The sequence below is a fragment of the Mauremys mutica genome, chromosome 4 (assembly GCF_020497125.1).
Source record: "Mauremys mutica isolate MM-2020 ecotype Southern chromosome 4, ASM2049712v1, whole genome shotgun sequence".
Classification (NCBI taxonomy): Eukaryota; Metazoa; Chordata; order Testudines; family Geoemydidae; genus Mauremys; species Mauremys mutica.
The window spans coordinates 14,193,772-14,213,146 of record NC_059075.1 but is presented as its reverse complement, the minus strand read 5'-3'; the positions used below and the strand labels follow the sequence as shown (position 1 = coordinate 14,213,146).

The 19,375-nt window shown below is 42.5% G+C and overlaps 1 protein-coding gene across 1 annotated transcript in view; it reads right to left on the bottom strand.

The window, feature by feature from the left end:
* Window positions 1–4,214: 4,214 nt before the first annotated feature.
* The window catches only part of SLC38A6 (solute carrier family 38 member 6), a 103,626-nt gene continuing 88,465 nt past the window's right edge, over window positions 4,215–19,375 (bottom strand). The window contains exon 12 of the mRNA XM_045014734.1: window positions 4,215–4,377. Coding sequence (XP_044870669.1) covers window positions 4,344–4,377 — 34 coding nt within the window. The 3' untranslated portion in view covers window positions 4,215–4,343. The remainder of the gene's footprint in view (window positions 4,378–19,375) is intronic.

Sequence of the window (19,375 nt, the reverse complement as noted above, 5' to 3'; positions counted from 1 at the left end):
GTGAGCAGCAGCATGTCATGCTGTTCTCCTCTAGAGTGTCAGGCCACCTGAAATCTTCTATATACATGTATGCAGAGGATATTGCACTTTGTATCAAGGGGTGTGAAATAGATGTACTAGAAAGTGACCTGAATGAAGACTTGGATATTGTAAGTAGATGGGCAAATGTACATAAATTCTAGCCAAACACAGCAAAAATGAAGTCCACCTACTTTACCATAGATTATCGGAGGTTCAACGACAGTCCAAAATTGATATTGCAGAAGGTGTTGCCATTGAGAGGAACCTGGTATATACCTTGCAGTGACCTTGGACACTGAACTAAGGTTTGGATCACAAGTCAGAAAAACGGCAGCTAAAGCAGAGATTGAATCTTCTACAATATATTGTCGGGTACAATTGGGGTTCAGGTGTTAGGACACTGAATACCGCTCAATAGTTTGTTCAATACTTAATATGCCTAATTTTTCTGGTCACATACTGCTCCCAGTAATCTTGCTAAGATCAACATTGTGCAGCCGTCTGCAGTTCACACAATAACTGGAGCTGTGAGATCCATTCCAACAATTTATGAACAAGAGTCTGATGGTCAAACTGAGAATTGTATAAACGAACAGCTATTTCGGTATGGACATCATCTTTGTTCCCTGAATGTCATCACTGATCAGGTCTGTTCAGAAACTGAAAAAACAAAAACAAATCAAAGCTAAAATCATCATCCTGTTTTGAAAGATATGTAAAGGCTACTGAAGAAATGAAAGGACTTGATGACGTTAGGAGGATAGAATGTGTGAAGAAGTTTCAATGCCCGGTCATTCTTCCACCTGAACCCATTTGCTTTTAGTAAATCTCTCTCCCCCTCTTCTTTTTGGAACTTTGCTTGAAGAAACATGAACATGGCCACACTAAGCAAAATTGTAGAAAAGACCATCCAACAGAATCATAGACAAGCCAAACAGATTCATGTTTCATCAGACAAGTCCTTCAAAAATAGTTATTGTGGTGTCTTCGTCCAGTGGCCTATAGAGAGAGTACACCTCTACCCCGATATAACGCGACCTGATATAACACGAATTCGGATATAACATGGTAAAGCAGCACTGGGAGGGTGGGGGAGCTGCGCACTCCAGCGGATCAACGCAAGTTCAATATAACGCAGTTTCACCTATAACGCAGTGAGATTTTTTTGGCTCCCAAGGACAGCGTTATATCAGGGTAGAGGTGTACAAGAAAGAGTGATAGTTCAGAAAATATCAGGTCAAACTATCTGGCTGAACTGAAAGTTATTCTCAATGCACTACAAGAAATATAGCAGAAATAGATGTGGATGTTGTGGTGTTTCTTGACTCATAGGCAGTGATCCTCAGTTCCTTTTCAAAAAACCAGAACACTATCAGCAATGTAATTCAGGAGGCGGCTTGGAGGATCCCAAAATAAGGCAATAAATTGGCTTTTCAATGGATTCCATACCACATTGGACTATATGGGAGTGAGGTAGCTGATGACCTGGCCAAAACTGGAAGATTGGAAATTCAGGTTGGAATTTCAGTTGAGGATATTGATGCCCTAGCAAAGAAAATAATAGCTGAAATAAATGGTCAAAAAGAGATCCTCTAATTGATATCAAAGCATCTTGGAAAATAACATCCATTATCACGAGATTGCAGATGGGACACACTGCTGGAATGAATATCAGTAGATATGGGACCCAAGGTATATCCTCTCTGCAAGTAGTGTCGGGAGCAGACTTTAACACCTGCCCATGCTTTTGAATGTAAAACCATAAGGAAAGTGAAGCTTTTCAGTTTGGACCTGTTGGATTAAGCTCTTACAAAGGACCCTGTTCTTTTGCCAAATTTGTTCTCTAACTTCATGGTCTGATATGATTATCGCAGGACAAAACAACAACAAACTACCAAGAAAAGTGGTGGATTTTCCATCCCTGGGAGTCTTCAAATCAAGACTTGATGCCTTTCTGGAAGAAATGCTTTAGCCAAACACAAGTTATTGGGTTCAGTACAGGGGTAACTGGGTGAAATTTAATGGCCTGTGTTATACAGGAGGTCAGACTAGACAATCTAATGGTCCTGTCTGGCCTAAAACTCTATGATAATAATCTCCTCTGCATTTTGGGTGGAGTCTGGGTTTCCCATGGAGTCGTCATCTTGAAAGCCTTTTCCGTCTCTTATCCCTGCAGGCCACAGTCAAACTTCAGTACATCACAACCTGTGCACTTTGATATTTTAATTTCTGGCAAGGAACATGGGACCCCATAAAAACACGGCAGGTAGTGGGAGCCAGTACTCTACTGACTTCTGTAGTGGCTTGCCATATACCACTTCATTATAGCCCCTTCAAAACCAGCCTGAACAGAGAGAGAAATATTTGTCCTGACTGTTGCTCCTGAGAGTCAGCCTGGCTCCAGGTTGAAAGGATTTCATGTAAGAAGCCTGTGGAGCTTTTATGGTCGTTTGAAATAAGTTGAAAACAAGAAAAAGTAGAATATAAAGTAATAACGGTGTGAAATAGTGTATCAAAGGATCCTGGATATTTCCTGTAACTCTGAATTGGAGCTAATGAGCCTCTCTTAGGCTGTCTTCCAGTGCACACCACCATGTATCAGCCACCTAGTCCTGCCTCTCCCTGGCTTCATGTTACAGACTCTCTGAGAGGGAGGCTAACACAGTGAGCTCTCTAACAGCCATTGATCAGGACATGCAGGAAAAAGAGCACAGACACAGGGATGGATTTAAGAGGCAGGCTGCATTTTATTAACTCAATACTGTGGAAGGGCACTCTGCTCTGTCTCCCTTCTACCAGACATATAAATGGGCCCAGGGCAGGGTCCAGGCTCCCACTATATAATCTATAATTCCCTCTCCCCCATGAGGGTGACAAAAAAAGGGACCTCAGTCTGCAAAGACTTCAATTCACCCCGTTTCTCAGAGGCCCAAGCTCCATCAGCAAAATCCCAGATCTTTCACTTCTGGGAACTGGCCCTTTTGGCCTTTGATCTGCACTGGATGTCAGTGGCAAAAAAATCCTGGCAAGGGCTTAAATTAGTAAATGGGGAGGAGCAAGGAGCCAATTAGCTCTCCTCTCCCTCTGGCTGGCTAATGGGAAGCAGACAGCAGAGTAGTATGTCTCCCTCCTATCAAATTTTCCACCCTTTGAGTTGGGTGGAAGGCATTTTGAAATGACTCCCAGGCAGACAGGGAGATTCTTTACATTTAAATGTGTAATGCACAGAAGACAGAACAAAATATCCTTCATATTTACACAGCTACAATTGCTACAAGGACTGGCAGTTCAGAGGGAATGAATGGAGGCCTGGAAATTGAGGCAGGGATCCCAGTTCTGAGGAATATCTGAATGAAATTCCACACTCACTCATTGTGTCATTAGACTTCCTTCACTTTCACACTTTAACGACAAAAAATTCTCCAACATCAGAGGTGTGTGAAACTGGTGAAAAACTTTCCATGGATTTTCACACCATTTTTTGTTTTGGCCATTTCATTGTGGATGACTCTGTGCTCTTTAAATTTTGGGTTTTCCTATCAGGAAAACCCAAAATTTTTGCATGTCTCTGATGCAAAAATAATACAGTTATTTTTGCATCAGAGACATGTGAAATGTTGACAATGCAAAATTTCATATTTAAAAGCCCCCTTTTGATCTATAGGCAACCCCTCTAATTTGAAAATTGGCTCATTTTCACTGGAGTGGTATACTTTTGTGCAATAAATCTGAGAAATCATATGTTGCAATAAAATTGATTCTATTTTTGCATTAGTTTTTTTAAAAAGCCATCCAACCCTGGCTTAATGTTTAATTGCAAATATTTCTACCACCCAACTCCTTGACATTTCTGATAACAATGCAAATAGCCACCCCACCACAACATAACATTTGCCTTAGGCAGAACATTTTCCCCTGGAAATGTGAATCGGGGAATGTGCCTTTAACATCATAAATGTCATTTTAATCTGCTTGCAATGATCCATTGTGAACTTCTATGACCTGAACCACACATCACTGACAGCTTCTTGGTTTGGTTCGAGCAAAATTCTTCAAAATGACAGCAGCTCACTGAAGAAATCCCTACTCCCCCTTTTCCCCTATTCCCTAACGACGTTTTCTCATTGGTGGCTTTTCCTCCTTTCTGCCTGATTTTCTTTACACTGTTTCACTTCATAAACCTGGTCCAGCCGAGTTCCAATGGTTAGAAGTGACCCAGCAGGAAATATCTAGCTCTTCTCCAATCCAAAAAACAGAGCAGGCCTCTAGATGCTGCTTGGGAATGGGAAAATGAACTCATGCCAAGGTTCCCGGGAGGCGGCTCATGGCCAGGCCATCTCAGACTTTCCATTCCATCTGCAAATGAGACATGACAGGTACAGGTTAGGATGGAGGAGCAGTCACCAAAATTAAAAGCTTTGTTCCAGGTAGTTTTTCCTCACAGATTCTTGTGTGTGACTCAAGGTATGGTTTTCATAATAAACTCAATCCAAGTACAGTATACACAAGTACACGGAAACATTTTGAAACTGGTTCAAAGTTTAGATGGCAGCTAGTTTCTTACCCGTGACATAATAATCAATTATGAGCCCATATTTGTCCACCTAAAGATTAGTATTTCTGATCTACACTCTCTACTGAGAAGTGGAATAACTTACACTGATTCACTGTGATCACTGCAGTATAACAATGTTACCTGCACTTGCCCTCAACATCTTGAGCAAATCACCAAAATTCACTGCCTCAGTTTTCACACCTGCAAAGTGGGGATAATATTTATCCACTTCCCAGGGATGTGGAGAACATAAGTTACTGTCCGTGAAAGCACTTTGGAGAAGTGTCTGATATTATTACTGTGATAAAAGGATCGGTGAGGGCAACCATTGGATAGGAAAAGCTGGAAAGAAAGGAAGCATGGCTTCCTGCTGGCATGGTTTCCATTAGGGATGGGATGAAGAACATAAAACTGTAGCATCCTGTGCCATGGGATTTTTAATCAGCATGATTCTATTACACCAGGTTGTACTGGTATAATGGCCTAGAGGATAGAGCACAGGACTCAAACTCAGGACACCTGTGTTCTATTCCCAGCTCTGCCACTGACCTGCTGGGTGACCTGGGAAAATCACTTCCCTTCTCTGTGCCTCAGTTTCCTCATGTGTAAAATAGGGATAATGTCAATGATACCAACCTCCCTTTGTAAAATGCTTTGAGATCTACTGAAGAAAGGGGGTATACAAGAGTTAGGTATTATTTGTACCCCTGACTGACTCTGGTGCAACTGAGGGGAGAATCAGGCCCCTATATTTTCACCTAATACCAGTTTTCTCCAAATTCCAAAAGAAATACTCTGCTACTTGCCAATAACCCTATCCCATCGCACACTAATGTAATATGCACCGTTACAGAAGAAATTAAAACACCATTAGCAATACAGCTGAGAAAGCAATGGAAAATCCAACTGGTGAGGAAGCTTTTTTATTCTTGATGTCTATGAAGTTCTCCAAGTTTGGCAGGCTCGTGAGCCCAGTAAAGTTAATGGAGAAGGAAAATCCATCAAGTACAATTGCTAGTTTGGGGCTCACAAAACCCGAATAAATCAAAAGAGGAAGCAGCAAAGCTTCTATAACTAGGAGGTTTGTTTTGCAAATGTTTTATTATTTAATTACAGTTCCTCTTGCTTCCAGTTTTGGTTACCAGGACTTTAGTATGTTATATATAGAAGCAAGCATAATCACGTAAACCACATGAGCTATTTTGGAGGCATTCTATATTCCCCTTCTACTTCTGTGTTAGGGTACTTTCCCCTTCACAATCCTTTCACCCATTTCCCTAACATTTAAGGTAACCAGATGTCCCAATTTTATAGGGACAGTCCCAATATTTGAGGCTTTTTCTTATATAGAAGCTATTACCCCTGACCCCCTGTCCCGATTTTTCACACTTGCTGTCTGGTCACCCTACTTACATTATCTATCTATGGGTTTTATATTGATGCGCATCTCTGTATTATCTGTGCGCTTTCCAAGTAAACTTGCTAGATACCATTAATGACTGCTTCTTGGAGCAGCTAGTCCTGGAACCCACAAAAGGAAAGGTGATTTTTGATTTAGTCCTAAGTAGTTCACAGGATCTGATCCAAGAGGTGAATACAGTTGAACTGCTAGGAATTAAATTTAACATTCTTGTAGGGAAGAAAATACCAAAGAAACCCATCACAGTAGCATTTAACTTCAAAAAGAGGAACTACACAAGCATGAAGAAGCTAGTTAAATGGAAATTAAAAGGAAAAATCACAAGAGTGAAATGCCTGCAAGCTGCATGGAAACTTTTTAGAGGCTTAAACTCAATATATACCCCCAATTCAACAAAAAAACAGCAAAAGGACCAAAAAAAAAAAAGCCACGGTGGCTAAACAACACAGTAAAAGAGGCAGTTAGAGACAAAAAAGACATCTTTTAAAAATTGGAAGTCAAATCCTACTGAGAAAAACAGAAAGGGGCATAAACTCCAAGAAGTCAAGTGTAAAAGTATAATTAGGCAGGACAAAAAGAATGTGAAGAGCAGCTAGCAAAGGACACAAAACCTAACGTCAAAAATTTTGTTAAGCACATCAGAAGCAGGAAGCCTGCCAAACAATCAATGGGAACACTAAATGATCGAGGTGCTAAAAGAGCAGTCAAGAAGGCAAGGCCATTGCAGAGAAGCTGATTGAATTCTTTGCAACCGCCTTCACTGCAGAGGATGTGAGGGCGATTCCCACACCAGAGCTGTTCTTTTTAGGTGACAAATTTGAGGAAATGCCCCAGACAGAGTGAGGTGTCAATAGAGGTGGCCTTGGAACAAACTGATAAACAAACAGTAATAAATCACCAGGATCAGATGGTATTCACCCAAGTGTTCTGAAGGAACACACATGAAATTGCAGAACTACAAACTGATATTTAACTTATCATTTAAATCAGCCTTTGTACCAGATGACTGGCAGACAGCTAATATGATGCTGATTTTTTAATAATAGGTTCCAGAGATGATCCTGGCAATTACAGGCTGGCAAGCCTAACTTCAGTACCAGGCAAGTTGATTGAAATTATAATAAAAAACAGAATTATCAGACACATAGATGAACACGATACATTGGGGTAAAGAGTCAACACAGCTTTCGTAAAGGGAAATCATGTCTCACCAATCTATCAGAATTCTTTGTGGGGGTCAACAAGCATGTGGACAAGGGTGATCCAGTGGATATAGTGTAGCTGGAATCTCAGAAAGCCTTTGGAGTTATCTTGGAGTTATCGTGGATAGTTCTCTGAAGATGTCCACGCAGTGTGCAGAGGCGGTCAAAAAAGCAAACAGGATGTTAGGAATCATTAAAAAGGGGATAGAAAATAGGACTGAGAATATATTATTGCCCTTATATAAATCCATGGTACGCCCACATCTCGAATACTGTGTACAGATGTGGTCTCCTCACCTCAAAAAAGATATTCTAGCACTAGAAAAGGTTCAGAAAAGAGCAACTAAAATGATTAGGGGTTTAGAGAGGGTCCCATATGAGGAAAGATTAAAGAGGCTAGGACTCTTCAGTTTGGAAAAGAGAAGACTAAGGGGGGACATGATAGAGGTATATAAAATCATGAGTGATGTTGAGAAAGTGGATAAGGAAAAGTTATTTACTTATTCCCATAATACAAGAACTAGGGGTCACCAAATGAAATTAATAGGCAGCAGGTTTAAAACAAATAAAAGGAAGTTCTTCTTCACACAGCGCACAGTCAACTTGTGGAACTCCTTACCTGAGGAGGTTGTGAAGGCTAGGACTATAACAATGTTTAAAAGGGGACTGGATAAATTCATGGTGGCTAAGTCCATAAATGGCTATTAGCCAGGATGGGTAAGAATGGTGTCCCTAGCCTCTGTTCGTCAGAGGATGGAGATGGATGGCAGGAGAGAGATCACTTGATCGTTGCCTTTTAGGTTCACTCCCTCAGGGGCACCTGGCATTGGCCACTGTCGGTAGACAGATACTGGGCTAGATGGACCTTTGGTCTGACCCGGTACGGCCTTTCTTATGTTCTTATGTTCTTATGTTCTTTGACAAGGTCCCTCACTGAAGTCTCTTAGGTAAAATAAGCTTATCATGGGATAAGAGGGAAGGTCGGCTTATGGATCAATAACTGGTTAAAAGATAAAAACAATGAGGAATCCTTGTGGCACCTTAGAGACTAACAGATTTATTTGGGCATAAGATGCTACAGGGACTTCTTGTTGTTTTTGCTGATACAGACTAACATAGCTACCACTCTGAAAGCTGGTTAAAAGAAATAAAGGGTAGGAATAAACAGTCAGTTTTCACAGTGGAGAGAGGTAAATAGTGGAGTCCACCAATGATCTGTACTGGGATCAGTGCTGTTCAACATATCCTTGAATGATCTGGAAAAAGGAATGAACAGTGCAGTGGCAAAATTTGCAGATGATAAAAAATTACTCAAGATAGTTAAGTCTAAAGCTGACGGCTAAGAGTTAGAAAAGAATCTTGTTGGGAGGTTGTTGCTCTGTGTGGCTTTGCAAGACCGGCAGGAGAGGGCACCAAAGGAGTTTGTTGGGGAAAGTTGGGGAAAGTTTACTGGAGCCAAAAACAACCGAAGACTCACCACTGGACTGGAACTTTGCTCGGGACTCTCGGTGTCTGCCCTTCCAGACTGTGCTCCCACTGGACCCGTGGGGCCTTGAGTTGAATGCAACCCTGTTTTACTGCTCCCCCCTATCTTTCTCCTTTCATCCCTCTGTAAATAAATATTTCCCCGTCCTATATTGTGTGTGTGTGTGTGTGTGTGTGTGTGTGTTCGTTCACTCTGGGAGGTTTGGAGCAGGTGCCCATGGGGTAGAAGGGACTTTCCCTGATGCATTCCAGCACGCACCTTCTCTTGGCTAGAACTGCCTACAGAGCAGACTCCATCTTGGCCATGAGGGCATTAAAGTTACAGGGGGATATACTAGAGCAGTGGTTCTCAAACTTTTGTACTGGTGACCCCTTTCACATAGCAAACCTCTGAGTGTGACCTCCCCTTATAAATTAAAAAGGCTTTTTAATATATTTTTAATAAATTTTATATATTTTTATAAATGCTGGAGGCAAAGCAGGATTTGGGGTGGAGGCTGATAGCTCATGACTCCCCCATGTAATAACCTCATGACCCCCTGAGGGTCCCGACCCCCAGTTTGAGAACCCCTGTGCTAGAGGTCTATAAAATAATGACTGGTGTGGAGAAGGTGAATGAGTGTTATCTACCCCTTCACATAACACAAGAACCAGGGGTCACCCAATGAAATAAATAGGCAGCAGGTTTAAAAACAAAAGGAAGTACTACTTCTGTAACAATGTGTGTGCTCACTTCTCACGAACACCTCCTGTCAGCTGGGTGAGACCCTGCACTCTTTCCCTTCTCTGCTCCTGGTGCCTCTTGTTGGCTGTTGCCCTTACCAGGCGGGTCTTCAGTGCTCAGCCCTCCGGCCAGGTCACACACAGTGAATATGTGAATGAATGAACAAACCCTTTCTGAGGTAACAAAAGTCCAACAAGGCCTATCACTGTGCCCTAGTTGGTATCTGCAGCCCCTTCTGGACTAGCTTTAAGTCCATCCCTGCCCTGGTATGGAGCAGTACCCCCAAGGCTTTCTCCCTTGAAACTTTTTGCCTTTATCAGTTCTTATTGCCCCAGCTCTCTAGCCAGATTACTCCTTCAATGTCGGTCCCCTTCCTGGGGTAACAAAGATCAACAAATGGTTGGCCCTCTGCAGGGTATTCAGCCCCATCCTAGAGCCCTTTAAATTCCAGCCCTGTACTTATGGTTCTACACAAAAAAGCCTTCTCAGGGCTTTGGCCACTCTGCCAGTGGGGGGACCCAGACCCACGCACTATTCTGGGTTCCAACACAGGGACCCTACAAATGGCAGCCCTGTGCTGCTTCCTCTAACTCTGTTGCTGCTGCTATTCCCTAGGCCAGTGGTTCTCAAACGAGGGCCACTGTTTGTTCAGGGTAAGCCAGTTTGTTTACCTGCCGCATCCGCAGGTTTGGCTGATTGCGGCTCCCACTGGCCACGGTTCACCGCTCCAGGCCAGTGGGGGCTGCAGGAAGCAGAGTGGGCCAAGGGACGTGCTGGCCACCCCTCCTGCAGTCCCCATTGGCCTGGAGCGGCGAACCGTGGCCAGTGGGAGCTGCGATCGGCTGAACCTGTGGACGCAGCAGGTAAACAAACCAGCCTGGCCCGCCAGGGGCTTTCCCTGAACAAGCAACAGCCCTAGTTTGAGAACCACTGCCCTAGGCCACATGCCACATAGCCCCTTCCGCTTCACCCTTACCTCAGGGTTTTCTGTCTGTTCCCCCTGCTTGAGCAGGGTCTCTCCCGGCCTCTTTACCAGTGGAATTCTGCAGCCTTCTAATCCTTTCCCCCCGCCCTTCTGGTCCCAGCCAGCAATGGATCAGCTCAGGCCCTGCATGTCTCCTTTTAACTGAGCCTCCTTCACTCTGATTGGCTGCTTCTCTGCAGCCCTTCTAGGCAGGCCTGGAGGACCCACCTTCACTGCTCCTTTCTGGGAAAAGGTGTGGCAGGACAAGGCCTTCAGCAGGGGACCTCAAAAGGCTAGTACACCTCATCACAACTTCACACAACACAAAGTTAACCTGTGGATCTCCGTTGCCAAAGGATGTTGTGAAGGCCAAAAGTATAACTGGGTTAAAAAAAAGAAGAAAAAAAAAAGACAAGTTTATGGAGCTATTAGCCAAGATGATCAAGGATGTAATCCCATGCTCTGGGGGTTCCTAAATCTGACTGCCAGAAGATGGGACTGGACAACAGGGGATGGATCACTCAATAATTGTCCTGTCTTGTTCATTCCCTGTGAAGCATCTGGCACCAGCCGTCATTGGAAGAGAGGAAACTGAGGTAGATGGACCATTGGTCTGACCCAGGATGGCCATTCTTATGTTATGTTCTTATGGTTTTTGTAAAATCAACAGCAATAATAAAATCCTTAGTGCCACTAGTCCAGTCTTGAGATAATCCAGCCCTCATCATCATCACCACTCCACCTTTACACACTCGGCAGAAGGTAATCAGATCAAGTTGAAAATAAACATGTGCAACGCAGCACATATAGATCTGGATCCAAACTTGAAGGGGGTTGCAGGTTGAAATCTAAGTTCTTGATTCAACATATTATAGATAAGGAGAGCCACGGATTTCACACAGGGATCCAAAGTGAGAGATGGATTTCTGATCTGAAGGCAAAGTTCAGGGATGCTCAGACCCATGTGGTTGATGTGAGCCTTCAGGAAAATCTTCGCTGATGTGTTCCAAAGCACAATGCTCCTCCAGCAAGTTTAGCTTTACTGCGCTAATGTCAGTGATGGTCTAGTTCAAGACTAATCTTTCACCTCTGTGCATTAGGATGAAACTTCGCTGTGGCTGAAAGTGATGGATAGTCTCATTCCTCGTCCACTGAGACATTTGTCCACATCCCATATTTATCATTTTACCACCGCTTTGACTTGATTAGCATCTCCATTCAAGAGCAGAGCAGCTTGGAATAGCAGAGTGTGTTACCGGCAGAAAAAAGATGCCCAGCACTGGAATACCAATGGTTTTGGAGATGGATTAATGTGCATTGGCAAGACCATGGAGGACAGAAGCACTTAGCAAACCCACCTGAGACTGGATCCTCATTGTGCTGTGATGAATATACACGCATAGTAAGAGCTTACAATCTAAACAGATAAGACAAACAAAGGGTCGGATGGGAAACAGGAGCAAAGAGAAGTAAAGTCACTCACCAAAGGTCATGCTGCATGTCACTGCAAGAACTCACTGGACCACCTTGCCTCACCTGCGACAGTTGGAGGTCTAGACTGATGTCACTGCTTGAGTTGCATAAGGATGCCTGCGAATAATAGGAGCCATACCATGCCGTCATTTTTTAAACACAACTTCCTGAAGTCATCCGTTTGATTCTAGTTAGATCTGTACGTTTCCTTTGAAATTTTCTCACAAGGAGAGCAAAACAATTCTTATGACCAAATCTCTTGGGAATTTACAAGTCTCCTGTGGGGATGTCTCTCTTTCTGTTGAAATAGGACAAGGAAAATTCACGAGGCAGATCACCCCTTCCTCTGAAATCTGCTATCTACCAATACAAGAGTCAAACTCACAGCAATGGCCATTTCTCACCTGTTACTAGGGGACTTACAGATCCCAGGCTGTGCCATCAAATTTTTTTTTTTTAAATAAAAGCAAGTCTGTCTGTCAGAATGAATTTAAAGGACTAAAAAGATTCTGAAAAAGTCTGTCCCTTACCACATCCAGCACTGTTGTATCCTTGCTCTGCTACTACTGGTTCTTATCAGCCATCACACCTTCAAGTACGAAAGGTGTGTCTAATATTAGCCAGGAAATGTCTTGGTAAAGACCTGGACTTTTTCAGCTAATCGGCATTAATAACTTTGTATGTCTGAAGACAGCCCATAGGAAATGCAGGCTGACTCATCTACCCGGTAATTAGACGAACTCCTTGAGAAAGTGCAGGTGGCTGTACCACACGGCGCATTAGCCAAGGTGTAGAATACGCTTCTGACCAGAGGGCAGATAATAGCGGCAATAATTTCCTCTGGTGATATAATATAAAAAAGCAGCATTTCTGACAGATGTGGCATCTGGCTGGGACTGGAAACTCAAGCAGCATTTCTGGACTCACTTAAAGGAGCTCTGTAATACACGGAAATCAGCGATTTATTTTACACCCTCGCAAATTACTGAAAATAATCACAAACAAAATTCCACAAGAAACAGCAGGTATTTGGTATTTATGGTATACATCGGCCCAGGATCTGTATCCTGTGTTCTTTTTCTGCGAAGGCTAGCTGTATATCATTTTTATGTATCTGAAGGATTGTTGTAATGCAATGTGAACCTATGAAGGGGATAAAGTTACATATTCTCCATTGATTTTACATTGTATCCATTATCTTTAATGCTGGAATGAAGGTTAGTGCTAGTGGCCGGAAGCTTCTTCACCTCCGCAATGAATGGTACTTTAGGAAATCTATACCCTAGTGGCATATAAAATCAGCTGTTAGTTGTCAGTAGGAGACAGATTTTCCCAAAGTGCCAGCTTAATGGGGGAAGTGGGTGGTGCACCCATCCACAGAGCATATTTTTGTGCAGGAAAGAGAGACAGAGACGCCAAAGGAGTAAGACAAGGGAAAGAAGTAAGAGGACGGAGAAGAGATGGGATAGGAAGTAAAGGAAAAGAGACGAGATGGAGCTGGAAGGAAGAGAAGGCGTAAAGAATGAGTGGAGTAAGGATCTAAGGGACGGAAAGGGGGAAGGCAATGAAGAGGAGTGGACAGTGGAGAAGAGTGCAGGGAGGACACAGAGAAGGAAGAGGCCAGACTTGTGCTCTTCCACCTATGTTGATTTAATGCTCTTCCACCTATTTTGGTTTTTAACGCAGTTGACCAACCAGCCAGGATGGGCCCAAACATCTTAGAACTAGATTTTAACAACAATTCTCTACTTAGTTTTTCAAATCACATGTTAAAGCCATCCCCCAAAAGTTTCAAGTATTAAAATAGAACAAATGTTTAAGTTCACTGGGTTTCAGCACTACCCAAGATCCAATGTTGCCCACAACTTCTGTGCATTTCAGACACTGGCCCTAAAGTGTGAAAGGAGTACTTTACAATGCCTTCAAACTCCCGAACTCTTACAAGAAATTACTTGTAACTTCCCCCATATTCAATCTGTGTGCTAGGAGTAAGTGATGAAATTTTGATTAGGACAAGTGTTGTTTTTTTTCCCCCTAAGAAAGTGCCAGAGCATTTACTCGTGCAAGTAGTTCTATTGGAGCCAATGGAATTAAGTAGCCACTCACCCATGTGAGTAAGAGGTTCACAGTCTGATTTTAAAAGAAAAAAATCTCCACTTTAACTGCAAAAAATGACTGTAATCTTAACTAGGGAGTCACCAATGTCTGTCTCCATAATGTATTTTTAAGTACAAAATTCTTCTGAAGGACAGGTTGACCCGTTCATCTTCTTATGACCTTTACTGCTTTCGATACTGATGTTGACATCTGCAACTAATTCACGATCTATGAGTCTGAGCTGTGACCAATGCAAAAAATATTTACAAAACTCTGGCCAGCTTTATTAACACACTGTGCTGACCTCACTCAGCGCTTGTGTATATGTGCAGTTATTCCAAAATATCCATTCCAGAATAATTCTTTCTGAATAATTCCTTGTGTGAACATCCTTCTGTGTTCCTTATTGTGGAATTAGCCTGATTCTAGTTTAGTGTAATCCATTTAAATTAAACTGGAACAATGCATTAATATTCCAGAATAAGAGTGTCCACACACACAGTTATTCAGGAATTGCTATTGAACTTTAAATTCACATCCTATTTTAATCTGAAATAATTTTCAATTGTAGCTAAACCCCAGAATCTCTACTATAACTGAGTATGCATGTAGAAAAAAGATAAAACATGGATTTTTCTTCAGTTGATTGACTAGGTGAAGAATAGAAACTTCAGCGGGTATTGAGTGAGACTTGGGGCTATTAAATTTTGCAACTACTGTAAGAAAATCTACCATCCTAATCCCACAGTGTTACAATTATTTTGTTATTTTAGCATATGCTGAAAACATAAGTGCTCCATCCCAAACTGCTCTCTCACTCTGTGTGCGTTTCACAGCGGGAATCCTTTTCTCATTTAAACAGCCAATTAAAACCTACTCTGGCACTTAGCACATGACATCAAGTTGCAGTACTTAGCTGCCTTCCACAGTGTGAATTTAATTTGACAAAAGGGCAACTAATAAAGATCTTGGAAGGCTGGTTAAAGTTAATTAAAGCTTTTCCTTACTCTGGTTTAAAGGTACACTTCCCCCTGGTGTGAGAGCTTGCTGCTAGTTTTTTAAAGTTACTTTATATCCTCCAACCAGAAAATTGTGTGTCACATCCTGGCAGGCTACATTTGAAGTCTCATGGTCAATGTCATGTCAGGCTTTGACTCTTTACCCAGGAGTGGCTGGAAAGAGAAGCTTTTCGCCCAAAGCACATAAGGAAGGATACAAGGAAACTGGTTTCATGCATCCAGACTTCCCTTCTCCTGGGGGAGTAAAATTCTGAAAGGAGGACTTAGCTTCTGTCACACTGAACTACATTCATCCTATTTCTTTAAAGTAATCTGTAATTCCAGATGGGTTTTTTAAGCAGAAGAGGAGGCTCCTCCAAGTTCATTGGCTTAATGAAGCCCGTATGGCTGACTCATGTCATAAGTATTTAATCGAACTGATGAAAGTCATTTTAAACACTTCAGCCACACACAGTGCTGTTCCCTGCACAATCATATCACTACCCCAGTCAAATATTCACCTCTCCACCACTACATCTTCAAGCGTCTTGCTTCTTTTTTATAAACACAATCTAAAAGAAAGTGCAAATAATAACGTGTTACCATGTAGCAAATAATGGTCACCCTTGGAAATACCCCTCAAGTCTTCTACATGAATACCACAAATGAAGTTTTTTTTAAAAATCCACTTTTCTGTTTGTACAATTGTTTTAGAGCTCATTCAAGGGTTAAATATTTCCTATTTCATGTATAAATTCGTTTAAATATATATGAACACAAATGAATATACATTAGAAATTATATTCTCTAAGCTTTCTCCAATGGTGTATAGACAAACGTACACAGACGTACCTTAAAACCATTGCCTCTTTATATGTGTGGTTGAGATATCCTAGCTATGAAATAGTCCTCCTGCCATCGTGAGATGTATTTTCCCACTGCTAGGAAGAGGATAGCCCTGTGTGATTTCTAGTGCATGAGCCTGATCCAGAGCCCACTGAAATCTATCAATGAGAAGCACTCCATAGACTTCACTGGGACTTGCATTAAGCCTGGTGACTTTCAACAACAGGTTTAAAAATAATCCCAAGAGCCAAATCCTGCCCCCTCCTCTGCATCTATGGAGAATGGCTACAGAGGCCACTGACCAAGGGTTGCACTGTAAAAAGGGGGGACGGCAGCCTTGGGGGACCCCGCCGAAGGGGACTGCACACTTATCATGACTGCTCTGCTTGCCCACACGGAGGCTGGGGTCAGGGCAAGCCTGGTGGATTACAGAGCCACCACCACCCATTATTCTCTGGGGGCAGGGAAGCATGCTGGCTGTAGGAGCTACTGATGAGCCAAACGTTGCAGTGGTGGCTAAAGAGTGGTCTGCTTTTCTAATGCAAGGAGAAGATCGCTAGTCCTCAGTCACAGTGCACAGCCTGGCCCTTCGGGTTATGTGCCACGTCCAGGAATTGACCCCGCTTTTCAGATGGGTGTGTGTGTGTGTGTGTGTACGCCTAGACCCCCTAGGTATTTCCCTGAGTAGGCAGGAATCCAGAATTTAGAGGCCTGCGCTGAGCCATATGTAAAGTGGGTATAATATCTGCCTGCTGAGGGTGTTTCTGAGGCCTACTTCATTAAGATTTGTAAAATGATTGGAGATCCTGGGATGAAAAGGTGCTGCATATATACCTATATATGCCAGGCATCCGGATACCATGGCAATAAGCATGTAATAGCTGCTTACTTAGGTAGGGGCCCAATGTATCTGCAGTAATTTCTGCAGGAAAAAGAAACAAATGCTAATTCCTGGGAATAGATTCACAGGCAGATTTGCTTTGCAGTTTGAACGTCACTGATTGGCAGTTCCAATCATTTGTATGTCAGCCTGTGAAAGGACACAAAAATGAAGTTAATGGGCAGAATTGGTAGAACTAGATCTATGGGCATGATCGCTATTGGAGATAGGGCCTTGCAAGTTGCTAGCGATGAGTCATCCAGCTGGAGCTGTGTGGGGCTAGCTGTAGTTTGATGGGCTGAGAGGTTTTATTTATGATCCAGGTGAATTTTAAAGTTTATTTTTTACATTTGGTTACATTTCAGGCCTTGTCCAGCTAGGCAGTTACTCTTTAGAAGGGCATTTACTCTCTACTTCATTATTGTAAGAAGCCAGAGTTCCTCAATTTAGGAGAGTGGTACATTGAGGACTGTATTGGAATTGCAAGCTGTCACTTTAAATGTGGGGGGTTTCCGGGTCATGCTTGCAGGCTCTGGAGTGAAACCTCTGATGTAGCAGGAGTCAGACTGCAACCAGCCAGCCTATTGTAAAATTGGGTCAGTTGTGCCTCTTTGTTTTATGAAGCAGCCTGCATTATGTCTCTGGTTTTGGTTATGGTATATTATTGTTCCGGATTCTAAGAATAAGTAGTGTTAGGTTGCCACCTTCCAGCAAGAGCATTTAATGTTTTTATTTAACTTCTCTGTGTATGCTGTGAACATAACTTGAAGAATTGGGTGCTGCTTTATCAATACTTCATTCATAATAAAGAAGGGTTTATTTCCTTAAATATTTCCCCTCTGCCAAACTTTAAGTCATATGGCGTTAGGGTCTACAAACCCCATATCCCCAAGTCACTGAAGCAGGGAGAGTCTAGTCTGTAGAATAAGTGGTCCCATCAGGAAATCATTACTCATGTGAGTAGTTTTACTCAGATGAATAAGCCTATTTGTTTCAGATTTGCAGAATTAGACTCTTTAATTGATGGAATGTTACCTCCTTGTTGCATCTGAATGGAGGGTGCTTGACTAAGATGTTGTCATGAGTTTTCAGGAGAGAGCATTAAATAGGACAACATAAGAGCAATGGAGAGATCTCAATTTTCTTGTTTATGAGTTCAGGCTGTGGAGCTAACGGACACCAAAAGAGAGAGCTTAACACCTATAAATCTTACAGCATAAACTAACTTGATTCATGACTCAAATGAAACGTCCAAGTTCTTGGCAGTCAGGAGAGCAAATTTTTAAAATATGGTTAGCTGCTCTCGCTGGAAACTTTAACTCACTGGCTTCACACTCAGAAGGTTTAAGCTGCAAGTGGCAGGAGAAGATTTATGTGTTCTTGTGAACAAAATAAGTAAGGGTAGGAAAACTTGACCCAACAGTTTTGAGACATGCCTGCCATAAATAACCAATTGATCTGGACGACTAACAAAGCCATTAGCAGGCGTGGAGTGCCTGCTGCGATTTCAGACACCACATAAAATGCTGGAGGTGCCAGCGAAATGGATGTGGCTGGCAATCGACTAGCATGATCATCTCCCTGAAGAAATGCTCAGGAGGGATAAAGGAAAATGCAGTCTCTTTCATCTCAGTCATCTCATACTGCAGCCAGAGTTGAGGATTATGTGGAACCGTTCTGTCATGGACAAAACCAAAATAAAAAGACTACCTTGCTCCCGGGCAGTAAATCAATTGTAGGAGTGAAAGTATTTCAAATTAAATAGAAGACCCTGTCTTGGCACTTGCAGACAATAAGCCCTGTGTGCTGTAAATCACCAGAGCTATGCAACCGATAGCAGTAGTCTTAAACCAGTGGGTGTCTCTCTCTTTTTTTTGTTTTGTTTTCTGGTTTCTGAAGAAAAATGGCAGTTGTTGTTATTGTGGGGGTGGAAGGGTGGCTGACATCTTTGATCACTGGCTGTCAGGTAAAGGGAATGAAGCTGGAGATTACATTTCATTATCAGATTATGGGCCATCCCGCTCACCCCCGCCCCCCGTCTCAAAAAAAGATTGTAATGAAGGTAATTTGAGCCACTTCATTGTCACTTACGCATCCCTGAAGCAGTCTCCAAACTCACATGCATTTATCTTGGGATAAACTTGGTTACTCTACTTATTCTTTTTTGGTGGACTTTCCCATCTTTATGGAGAAGGACACAGCTGCAGGAGTGAGAATCTATTGAAACTGCCTGCTGAGCCTGGGAAGTAGGTTTATTTCTGGAGAAAGACAGTCACTGTCTTAAGAAGAAGAACTCCAATGACAATAAACAGTGGGCCAGACATCCCATTGCCCTGCACCTTGTGTATTAATTTATATCAGGTTTCTAAAACAGAGCCTGGTGAGCACCATTAGAAAGCTCACAAACTTCTTAAAGGGACACCACCCTATTCCTACACAGAGCAAGAACACACATTATGTATGTGACTAAGTCCAAGTTTCATTGTGTTAGTCCATAGGATGTCCTGCTGTTACAGCAACTTCCTTTGGGCAGCCTAAAATATCCCAGTTTCTCCTTCTATCAATCCAAATCTTTTCTTAATAACCACAACATATGTTTCGGAGAATAATACCACCTTGACTAGCATTTGCTCTCTTTACAGGAACACACAGCCCAGGGGCGTGAGTGTTCAGGGTGATGAGCAGTGTTTGGAGTGAAGACACTACCAAA